At 46.8% G+C, this 12,318-nt stretch overlaps 1 protein-coding gene across 8 annotated transcripts in view; it reads left to right on the plus strand.

The window, feature by feature from the left end:
* The window catches only part of LOC121594906, a 270,610-nt gene that overhangs the window by 26,763 nt on the left and 231,529 nt on the right, over positions 1–12,318 (plus strand). For all 8 annotated transcript variants that reach the window (XM_041918726.1, XM_041918734.1, XM_041918727.1 and 5 more), the window contains one exon: positions 9,907–10,677. In XM_041918726.1, the coding sequence (XP_041774660.1) occupies positions 9,907–10,677 (771 nt within the window). The remainder of the gene's footprint in view (positions 1–9,906; positions 10,678–12,318) is intronic.

The following is a 12,318-nucleotide window of genomic DNA, read 5'->3' on the forward strand; positions in this document are numbered from 1 at the left end:
GAATACAAAACTGAACACAACCCCGGCAAGGTGTATTGTTGTTGAATATTGAATTAAAATGGCTTCTGGTCGTTTGTTTTGCTAAAGCTGCTCTGCGCTCTCTCTCTCTCTCTCGAGAAGGGACGACGCCCGTGTTCGATGTGGAAGATCTATTTTCGGTTGCGCCTCGGCTCAGGTGCCCGCACTTGCCGGCGGAGAAGTTTATCCAATGTGGTTCTGCAGCATTCCAATCGGTAAAACGGAAGGTTTGATTATAACCCATCAGCAAGATTGGATTGTTAAAATATGTATTTTGCTATATTGGAAAGCGAATTGGGTTGGAAGAAGAAGAAGTTGTCCATGTTTCGATGGTGGAGCACTTTGTCTTGATCTCTGCTCACTTCATCATATATTATTACTTTACAACTGTGCATGTTAATGATGCGTGAATGACTCATCGCTCTATTGAATGCAACTTAGTTTTTATCGTAGCCATTCATTCGCAGTGAACAAAAGCGTCCGTTTATGAGCAATCGGGGAGAACATTATAATGACGCAAGTCAGGAAACAATTGCACACATGGGACGACTGGGAAATGGGCAAGGAGTGAGTGCGCGTGTTTTGCATGATACATGTACAAAAGGGAAACAGAACACAAAAAGAGTCCTTGAAATTCCTAGAATACGATTATAATAATGATTGCATGTCGTTGCAGCGGATTTTTTTTATTTGCTTTGCAATTGCGAGAACTCGAACGGGGGGAAGGTCGAACTAGAAATGTGGCGCAGGAATGGAATGTATGTCAATGGACTAAACGATGTCCTTGTATAATTATGACATTAGTTGTGGTGTGTCTTTTATAAGGATGTATTTTTTAATTTCCTTTTAATTATTCTTGCATTTAATTTTTGTATCCAGACTTTGGACCGATTGGTCTCATTCGCTCCTTTAAATCAGCCCAAATCAAATATTCTTTGCAAGTCATTTGTGGCAATTACCTCATACCATGTATTCCCGGTACACTTAATATGCTATATAAGTTTACTTGTTTACTGGTTTACTAGTAGTTTTGGTTATATTTCAGCATAAAGGATAGTATCGCTGGAAATCGCTGTGTAAAGAGAGGATACTGTCGATGCTGGGTTTTATTTGTCAGTTGATGCATTCCGCAGTATATCAATGTTATTCGTATCAAAATAGTACTGCAACACATGCCCACGGGGATACGGGATTACGGGATTTTTTCAGGTAGAATTTGGGGCATTGAAATCGCCAAGAATTTTTGTTGTTTAAATTTTTTATGGACATTATTTCCTGTATAGCGACTATTGCTGGGCTATGACGGGTTATTCAAATTGTTAGTACATCAGAGTTACGGAGTTAGTCAAGTTCGTTATATTCTATCCAGGACGTGACAAACAAAAGAATACTCTTATTTACAGGATAGAAACTGAAGAATGAACATTTGTAGTTATTCAGAAAGAATTCGATGAAAAGGACACTATCGGGTGGGAGAAGGGGTCTCTCGGAGTTGGAAGGATCGGAAATAGAACAAATACATACAAGGGCTACATACAACAAATTTTACATAAAAATGAAGTTCATACGATTTATTTTCAACCTTCATCGCAAAACTCATTCTAACAGGAAATGAAAGTCTGTTGCTTCACTTCCGCTGCATTTTCAGCGTTGAATTTCTCCCCTCCCTTGGGGGTATGTCACCACACCCATTTAATACCTGCCAGGCATAAACCAACCGGCCAGCGGCAGAACGGTCGCGGCGTGGGCTCTAGAGCGTTCTCCTAAGGGACCCGAAAGTAATTTAACTGTCTGTCGACGATTGCAATCGCGCACAGAACACCGCCCGTCATCGTCTTCGTTTTGCACTGGAATGCAAACCTGGTGAACCTGGTGCAGTTGGTATTGCACATCCTGCAGCGTCTAGACTAGCGTCGTTCGGCACAGAAAATCGATGCACCCTGGAGTCCAACCTGTCCCTGGCGGCGGGAACGCAGAACGGGAAGCAACCGAGCAGAAGCAGGGAGAGTGTAAGGTTTTAATCTTTCCAACGTCCCACGGACCGAACCTACCGCAACATGCACCGGCTTGACCCAGAAGGGGGTCGGAGCACGTTGTCCGAGCTGGTCGGGTAATTCTATTATGTCGCTTTTCGCCAAGCGACGTTCGTTCGCAAGGCCGATGACATTGTGCCGCTGGTCCGAGCTGTGGTGCTCGGGAAATCGCGCGCGCGCTCCAGAACAAGAACAGCAAAGACCCACGGCAGAGGTGTTGTCCTAGGCTGTGCAATAGCAAAAAGTACACACAGACTACACCTCTAGCACAGGGGTGAATGTACCGAAACCGGGCGCCCAAAGCCGTTCAGTATATCACTGTGTCGACAGTTTAAATGTGGCCGTTGTTTTCGGGGTAGCTTACTCAGCACCGGGTGTTATGGTGGGGCTTTTAGGGTTGCAGTTCGCCTGGCCCACAGCGGGATGTGCGTTTTGTGCCGGCGAATAAATCATGCCTCGGTATGGAACGGAAAAAGGTTTAATTTTAACTTGGTGTGCTTCATTAGGGAGAAAAAACGAGGTATGTGAAGCGTTTGATTTATGATGGTTTTAGTAACACTTTTGCGTAGATAGTAGCCGGCAAATGGGATTAAAAGCTGATGGTAGCGAAAAGCTCGGTACTGGTTTGTAATTAAGCGAAGCCTTTATGAGAAGTTGGTTCTATATTTAATTATCACTGCACTGCGTCGAACAATGAGAAGAATAGTGGGGAACTATTCATTTGGGATTGAATTAAATTCAAAAGGGTTTATTACGAATGGTTTGGCAAGAGCATTTTATTTTGAGCGTGTTCATGCATTTGATAATTAAAATATTGCTGTCTTATTTTGAAGTGTTTGTTGAGATTAATGGAAAAAGCGTAATAATATGTCTGTCTGTATACTTGAAAGATCAAAACAAGTATAAACTCTATCCAACACCCTGTTCAAGTAAGAATAAAACATTATTTTATTTATAAAAAAGTTCAATTTTATATGCAAATGTAATGTTTCCTTTCCTTAAGCATCATCATCTTCTAGATTCGGACGAAGACAAAGATGCTTGATTGCGATCAGCAAGCTGGTGATGAAACTCACTTAACGTCCCCATCAACATCGTTGGTGGTCTATGATACGCTCGGTACGAATCTTAAGTCATCGACTGTGAAGCATCATTACTGCTTTCCTTTCCCCTTCCCAGTACGGCTCTGATGAGCTTTTCATCTTCTGCATCTAGCAGCGAGAGGGCACGCGAACGAACCCTCAGCCACCGGACAGCAGCACCACCAGCACAACCATTAACATATGTTAATTCGGGTAGTTATTGGCAGTTTTAAAAGCGATGCTAGTTTTCGCTTATTTGTTTCACGTTGTATGGGATCGGTTTTTGTACGAGCTTGTACGACACACGGAGACATTGTAGGACTAGGCGAGACGGCAGCCTGTGTGCACCCGGTTTCCCGATTAAGGGAAGGATATAAAAGTTTATGAAAATTTCGTGAGCGAATTTTGCGCTTTCGGAAGCGCACTCAGTTGGGCATGACTAGGCAGGAGTTGTAGTTGGTACCATTTCACTCCGTCTTGCGGTTGCTGGTTGCGGGCTTCGCTCGGCTATTGATGGTTAGGCAGCGCCTCCATTCTGGTGGACAGTTCGTGCACGATTTCACAAAGATAGTGGCAGAGGAAATATGATAGAGTGTAGTGAATTACCCGAAAAAGATACAGCAACAGATAAGAGCCGTGTTTTGAGTGTGTTTGGTCTGTTGTTGCATAGTTTTCACAATAATGGGTACATTTGTTGCGGTGGACGTTAAGCGAAATTCAATTAGACTTTTAATGACTGCAACAGAAAGCGAAAACCTATTGTGCACATGGGGGAAAAAAGGAAACTATTTCAGTACGATAAACTATCTTAAGTACTCCTATACACATTCACCGAAGTTAAACACAAGAAAAGAGAGACCAACCTTTCCCAGACAAGTACGGTAACGCACAAAAACATAGGTTACTGATTCCTTATCAACCTATGTTTCCTCCAACCAAACGCGAAAATTAATTAAAAATATAAAAGTTCAGTCGGAAGATTAACCCAGCGCAGCATTCGTTACGGATTCGGGGGAGCAAGGGAGCACGGTTTCTATTAAGATTTTCGATACTCATCGCTTATCCTCACACACATCTCACTAACCTCGCGACATCCAGTCATAATATTAGAAGGAGGAAGAGAAAGAAGCGAACGACCCGTAACCCGTTTGTACTTGGCTTTAGTTTTTGGGTCGAAGCCGGGGCTTTGGAGTTGACTACTTGGCGAGGAGGTAAGAGCGAAAAATTATGCCTTAACCTCAGCGGTCACCGTGCAGAAGACTCCCGGATAATGACCGAGCGCATGGTGGCTTGAGTGTGTGGGTATGGAAGGAGAAGACCTTCGCTTAACCCCCCTCGGTAGCTTCTATGCACCCCCAAACCGTGGACAGGAAAGGCAGCGATGGCCCCGTTTGTGCCAGTTTCCGTCTGACATCATCGGGCAACTTTGCCAACAACTCCAATCGCTTCCGTGTAGGTCTCATGTAGTAACCTATAGTATCGCAACAATATATGGATATGAATGAATGGCAAAACACATTTTCGTTTGGTTTCACTTTCCTCAATACGCCTGAAGTATCAGATAGGTTATGGGTCCCCCGCACAAATGCTCCCCCTTTTGGCGAGGGGACGTGAGTTGAAGGCAAAGTTTCGATTTCTGCCGCCAGCGAAACGTTCTCGATCGTTTCGATTTGGTTCTTTTTTGTGTACATCGTCGATGGTTTTTTTTTTGTTGCGCTCCGGGAGCATATGTTATCCCACAGGCCACAGCATACTTCCGATCGTCTAATGTGCTTCACGACTTTGCCAACCATCCAGCAATGGGTTTTTCGCTTAGTAAAAACGTTGCACCAGAGGTATATGCTACTTTTTATCGCGATTTTGTCTTACTCGGCTTTATGACGATCGATGCCAGTGGGTGCCTGGGTTTTCTGTTGTTTTAGGGTCGGTAGAAGGGAGGGTCTTATGGGTGCAGATGTGCGCTAGGGTGATCGCCGGTGAGGAAACGGGGCTACGATCTCGGGAATGGCATAAGGGGGAGGTTAGCAACCTGCGGCTTTTTGCTCTTTGTCTGTCTGCCACACTTTGCCCTCTGTTTTGGAAGATCGCTGCCTCCCTGCACTTGGTGGGATGACGACTCCCAGCGGTTGCGGAGTGTGTCCCAATCGGTCTTGCCGCAGTGCCGCTATGGTACTCGTAGTAGTTTCAGTGCTACAGATGAGGGGCAGAAAGGAGTGCGAAAGGATGGTGGAATAGAAATAAAAACGCTTTGCGAAAAGAAATTAAATTACTTTCCTCCCTTTCGGCTGTAATGCAACATCCACTCCAATCGAGGCTGATCGATGTGAAATGCCTTCGCGGGGCAATTCGCTCGTCCGGAGGATCGATCGGGCAGGAATGCCACCGTAGGGTCCGATGGTTTACTGATGATTACTGTCATATTATTGTGAGAGATTAGGGCGGCTATTCAAATAAATGACTTCCTTTCGGGAATCGTTCCGATCTGTCTCACCCCGCGCGCACCCCTTGGGCGCGGGTCGAAATGCCACGGAGTTCCATTTGGCGGATTCAACTCAATCGTTCGCGTGCTGACCCGGGACACCAAATTTGGAACGACGTACGGGAAAACGGTCCGGTTTAGCCGTTTAAGGAAACGCGTGTGCGTGCCTTTACATTTGGCGAGGGAGAGAGTGAATTTGTTTGTGCGCTGGCTAATCAGATTCATTGTCAATAATGCGTGCATTGGAATCGTTACAGATTGGTTAATTTGTTACGTTTTATTGGAAGAGGAAAGGGTGAAAAAAGAAAGTAACAACGTTTGTTATTGTGTTGAGAATGTGTGTTTAGTTTGAAAGAAATTGTGTGTCTGAAGCCCAGCTCGAAACTACAATCAATACCTGTAGTTATTCTGAAATAAACATTTTTTGATATTCGAAAAATTTCTTAACAAACATCTTCATCTTGAACATTCTCACTATCTCAATACTGGCTTGCAAACTGGTTCTTGAATCTGCATTCTGTTCTCCCATAACGTTCCAACAAAACCAGCTCGTACCGATACGACCCGACGGTACCCCGTCAGTGTCTGAAATCGATCCACCCGATCCCGCGTACAAGATGTAGTAAAAAGCCGATCGCAATCTCTGAAGTCTGAAGAAGGTGCACCGAGCCGGCGTAGGCAGAACATTGATCGCTTTGCCCACTCACCACTCATCTCGGTACCGGTTCGAGCGCCGTTTTCGCATCGTTTCGGGCGATATTTATCGAGCGCGATTAGTAATTAATTAGTTGCGCTTTATGTCATACAAGATTGTGCTGTTAATTGCTAGGACAAGTGGGAACAGCGCTTGCTCGTGTGTTTGTGTGGATTGTATCGACCAGTGACGGGTTACGGGATTGGACAGTAGCCGTATTCATGACTTCCTGGCGGTTTATTCTCTGTGATATACCCCATTCCAATGTTTCACTGGGGTTCGAATTGGAGCAAGCAGGAAGAGGAATGGGAAAACTGATTTTGTCACGATTCAGTTCTTCACCAAGTGGCGGTGAGTGATAGCGTGTCTTGGGAAGACGTGACTATTCGCGAAGAGGATATTATTGGGTCACTGGTAGATGAACTCATTAGAAGTTCGTTGGTCTTTTATTGACATCTATTTTTCGATGAACGGTGTATATAGAACATTAAAGAACAGAATTTTCATGATAAGAGAGTATCGTGGGTATGAACTTTAATTGGAAGGTAACATATTCGACTTCAATGACATTCAAAACGGTTTGTTACTTGTAATTATGACATGTTAATCGTTTTTAAACAGTTATTTTTAGTTCGATTAATTTCTTCAGACGGAAGACATACCAAATATCATCAATATATTGTAATTACGCAATACAAAATGTGCAATATTCCTACCTGTGGTCAGTGATACTTAGCCTGTAATCGTTATTCATTTGATATAGGACATTCCATGATTAAGCATCATTTGTTTTCCCGTATTGACTAATGATTTGGTTGGTTGGCGGCACCCATGTATCTCTCTTTATATCTGGGATCTGGTGTTTGCTTCTGGTGGCGAATCCCATCCCCCAGGATAATTTTCTGCTAAACCAGCTACAATTTCTTTGCGCGGTTCGAATGTCTGAGAAGCCTTCTTACTTCCCTCATTCCTTGCCATTGCCTTCCTTGTAGCATAGCGGGAATGCCGGGAAACCTGCACGAAATAAAACCCGCACAAATTACCCGCTGCTACAGCACAGCAATACAGGCCGTGTAGTGTGTGCGCTACTGCCGCTCCAACACATTTCACTGTACCATGCGTGTTACACCGCCTGAGCACTTGGGTTGGAGGTTTTGCTGGTGCCAACTGTTACCCTTCCAAAGCAAACCCAAACGGCAGTGGCATGAGTGTCTGTGTCGTAATAATCCGGGCCGTTCGCGATGTCCAGTTTTATGAGCTTTCCTCCCGGGTGATAACTCTTACCTCTCTCTACCGCGTGCCGTTCAGACGAGGTGTGGTAGTGTACCGTAGGAGGACGCCCCCGACTGGGCGACACTTTGAATTTGTCATAACTTACATGCGCTTACAAGGTTCTACTGTTTGTGAGTGCGAGGCGTTTGCTGGGACGATTCCGCATTCCGCAAGATGGAGTGTTTTATGAATGCTTGTTTTAATTTCTGGACGGGTTTGTTGTTTGTTGCTGAGTGTTTTCCTCTGCACAACTGGGGCATCAGAACCAGTTCCGATGAATTTCTCCAATCAGAAAGCTCGAGTAAATCTGGTCAGGAAGTTTATGCAAGTAAATGCACAGAGTTCGTACTATTAAATCAACATATTTCAATTGAACATGTACAACCCTCAAGCACAACAATGTTGATGCTAAAATCGTGTTAGGTATCCATTACCTGAAGATCACGTTTTCAAGAGGCTAGAGCATATTTTATTCCTAGAAGTTCACCTAACCGATAATGTGGTTGGTTAAAATATTGCTCTATTCTTTACCCGTAGGTGGTGATCATTAGAGCATCCTTTTTGGCATTGACATAAGCATCAACCCGTACCTTCACGATCCGGAACCACAATTAGCGTGTACTTGTGTCACATATCCCGCAATCCACCCGCCCCGTAGAATCGGTTGCTTTAAGAACGCTCCAGACGCACCTTTGCTTCGCGTTCCACTGCCACTGCCAGACCTCAGAAGTGCTAAACACTGTGTAGCTCTTGTGTACTTGATCGCATTAAGACGCTCGTCGTGCTGCATTGAAGCGCGTCGTTCCAAGATCATCTAAATTGGACACACCGAGCAGCGAGAGACCTTCGCGAGATGTGTCTCTACAACGAAAGCCCTGTCTCCGCGCACGCCCCAACCATAGCGCCGACAAATCGTGATGGAAAAGCAATGAACGATTTGTTTATTTTATTACTGTTTGAATAATAATTAAATTAAATTAAATCAATACACCCATTCACGGGAATAAACAGGGTGGGCATTGAATGGGTTCAGTTCGGAGCTCGTGCTCAGGCACCACTTCCGTTGTGGAATCAATGGCGGGAGTTGAGTTAGTGGCGGCACGGCACGCGGCAGTTCCCATTTCCGCCAGTAAAAATGAGGTGTAAAACAGCTGTTTCTGGCCACACCGTAGCGTTTGCGCTCACATACACTCACAAAACGAGGGCTTGGACAACTGATAATTGCTCCCGATTTTGTCAACACCGCCGGGCTGGGCACGATTTTCAATTCTTTAGTTTCACTTTTCAAATTGATCACGAGCAAATCGAACACCCCGGGTGAGTGAAATATACGAGGCGTTTGTTCGAGGTGATCGGGTTTAGCCGGGCCGGGGTTGGTGTGTTGTACGCTTTTTTTTTGCCTGTTTTTGTTGCTGTTCGAATTCCGTTTCGAAGGGCCATTTTTCCGTCACTTTCATGTCCACGCGAGGGCAAAGTTATGGTCCGCGCTGGGTCCTTTCTTTCCGATGCGTTCGGGGCGCGAGTTCTTGTGCTGTGGTGTATTCAATTAAACAAGTTGGTCCGGGTGGTTGACCATTTTTGGACGACGGCCTGAGGTACCCCAAAAGTGTGGCTCGAAGTTGCCAAAGAACCCAGGCCGCACGGTGGATGGTAGCAGTGTGGAGAACTTTCGATTTTCATCACTTTACTACACCGTGACCACTCCCGGGGGAGTTCGATTCGGAAGCGTTTCATGTTTTTGCTACCGTGCCTAGCACCGATAAAGAATTGGAAGTTTTTATTGTGTACCACAATTGGCACCGGCTGTGCCGAAACTTGCCGGAACCGTGTTTGTGCACCGGAGCGCTCCCCGGGGGAGTTTGCAAACCGCGGCAGGCACGTTCCGGGTGTCAGTTTTGGGGGAGTTTTTTGGAAGTTTGCTTTTCAATGACCATGTTTGGTTGGGTATCGGGTACCGGGAACTCGGGAAGGGTTGTCGTGATTGTTTCGGCGAGCATGTACTGTTTCCCGTTGGCGGTGCGTGCTGCTTGTACTTGCGTGTGCAATCATGACAAGCTATTAATTGACTCATTAGCATAATTTACTCGATATTCTGACAGTGTCGACAGTACGTGAGCAATGTATTGCTGCTATCTACATGCAAACATAACCTTCTGCGTAATTGTATCGATTTATTCGCATCATATGGACATCTTATTTAGTTGGTGCGAAGGTTTTCCATAATGAACCCGTATATTCTACGTTTTCGAAACGTTTTTGAGTTTCTGTTTGTTCGAATAATGGTAACTTAGTTACTAACAGATACATTCTTATTTTAATTTCCTCCAGCTTTCCCCAACAACTCGGCGCACCAAATCGTTCGACGACCAGACGTGGAAAGTGCACGACGAAACGGTGAATCTGTCGGCTAACATCTCCGCCATCTCTACAACCGCACTGGCGATCCGTTCGCCCCAAGTAGACTACGACCTGGAGTCTTACGGTAGCTCCCGGGAACCCCGGTCAAGATCTTCCGCACTGGACGAAGTGTTGGTAGTGGCCGGCAGTGAAGATCCTGCCGGTGATGGCCCCAGCTCCAGTCTGAATCGTGGCGAGGTGCGCAAAAGCCGTTCCAAGATGAAGAACTACCTGAAACGCTGTAAGGACGTGCTGATTAGTGGTGTGGTTGGACATGCTGGCGCTGGTAGTGCCGGAAATTCATCGAACACAACCGCCACGGAGGATCAGACACAGGATGTGGTGGTGTATCGTGCACAGGGCGACGACTCACAGCCCAACAGTACGTCCTGCTGGTACTTGGACGATAATCTAATGGAGCTTCGGCCGGAAGACAATCGCGAGCCGTACTCCTCGCTCGCTTCAGCCCGCCTGAAGTCGGAGTCGGAGGAGGTACGAAAGGCTCGGGAGCGAACAACTGCAGAAGCTGCCGAAGTTCCGACTGCAACAGCGCTCACCGCCGTCACAACTACCTCAAGCAGCAGTGTAGCGAAAATTGGAGAAGGAATCACACGGGAGATGCACCGTCAGCCTCAACCGTCCATCGAATGCGCTTCCAGTGTGCTCGAAGCTTCAGCGGCGGCTGCAACCGAGAGCGTAGAGGTAAGTGCGATAAGAATGTTTACGGCTTATATGTTTAACCACTCCGATAAATGTATTTCCCACGTGCCCTCGGGCATTTCGGTGTCTTACCGAACGAATAATTGCTAATCACGTCCACGCTCCGCTGAGTGGCTCGGTTACCGCCGACAACTTCGTTAGCGAATTTGGCCAAGGCGGTGTGCCGGGGGGGGCCACCACCATTTCGGGGTTGAAGAGGTTAACAACATCATCACGGAAAGTCGTCCGATAAATAATGGGGCGCCCTAGCGCTTCCCAAGCACACCGTTTGTGTCTTCCTTCTTCCCCTGCCGGCACTGGGTTAGCGCTTTCGCGAATTTATCTTCCGTGAATGTGTATACATGTGTGTGTGTGTGTGGGACTGTCAATATTGCTCCCCCCTCCCTGCTTGCCGGGTGATTAAGTGTGTGAAAACAGTGCTGCTCCGTTGGTACAATGTAGTCGATATGTTCTTATTATCCGGGATACGGGTTATGCGGGACCCTGCGAACCCCGCCGGTGGCTGCCGATTCGTTTGGTCCACAGTGAGACGTTCAGCGCGCCACTAGCGCGATTGCCCAACGGGGAACCAATGAACCGGAGTGACGGGGAAAGGAGGGATTTGTGATTGAAGCAGGAGGTACGTTTGGCTCTTCCCTTTCGGAGCGTTTGCAACTTTCTAACCAACTGGCTGCCCCCGCAGCACACATCGGCAGCGCGCAGCAGTAGAAGCGACATGCCAAAGGGTTTTCGCATGCGCACAATTGTGTGTGTGTGTGTGTGTGTGTGTGTGTGTGTGTGTGTGTGTGTGTGTGTGTGTGTGTGTGTGTGTGTGTGTGTGTGTGTGTGTGTGTGTGTGTGTGTGTGTGTGTGTGAGTGAGCAAAATCACAGCATGCCCACAACACCACCGCGCCACCGTACGCGGATGCGTTTGCCGCTTCTTGTAGCGCCGGAGAAGAGCCGGACACGAGAAAGGACGCACACAAAACGCAATTCAAATCATTATTACCATATATGATTTGTTAGTCGAAATGGCGCCGCCACCGCCGGTCGAAAGCATTCGGTGGTGGTAGGCAGCGGCACCGGACGCGGGGGGTTTTGGAATCTGCGGCTGTGTGATGCCTTTAAAAAACGAAACTGAAAGCGATCGCCGACAATCCAATCAGCGTGCAGACACGCTCACCGGGCCCTGAGAGAGGGCCCCGTTTGGGGCGCATCGTTGACGGCACGGGTTCTTCGATCGGATCGGATCGATCGAAATCGAAAGTCCTGCGAAAATCTGCGTGCGTGTGTCGTTTGCTCGTGTCGTTTGCTGGTGCTGCGCGAGAAAGGGGGTTGTTCGGGTGGTTGTATGATGCTGGCAGCATCGCGTCACAGCGCTGAGAGGCATAGGAATAGCACGTAGAAGAGAGTTGGCAATCGGGGCAAGAGGAGATTAGCATCATCGGGGTTTAGTGGAATTTTATGTGCCGTGGTCGTATCGATCATCATTGTGGAGATCGGCCGAGTGATTGGGCCGTCGTGCGGTGTAGGTTAATGTTTGAGGAACGCATAATTTCCACTGTGCTGGTGGTGGCGCTCTTGGATCTATCTATCGGTAAAGTGTCACTACCGGTGAATGAAAGTGAAAAGCGGTGGTTTTG

The sequence above is a fragment of the Anopheles merus genome, chromosome 2L (genome assembly GCF_017562075.2).
Source record: "Anopheles merus strain MAF chromosome 2L, AmerM5.1, whole genome shotgun sequence".
In the NCBI taxonomy this organism is placed as follows: domain Eukaryota; kingdom Metazoa; phylum Arthropoda; class Insecta; order Diptera; family Culicidae; genus Anopheles; species Anopheles merus.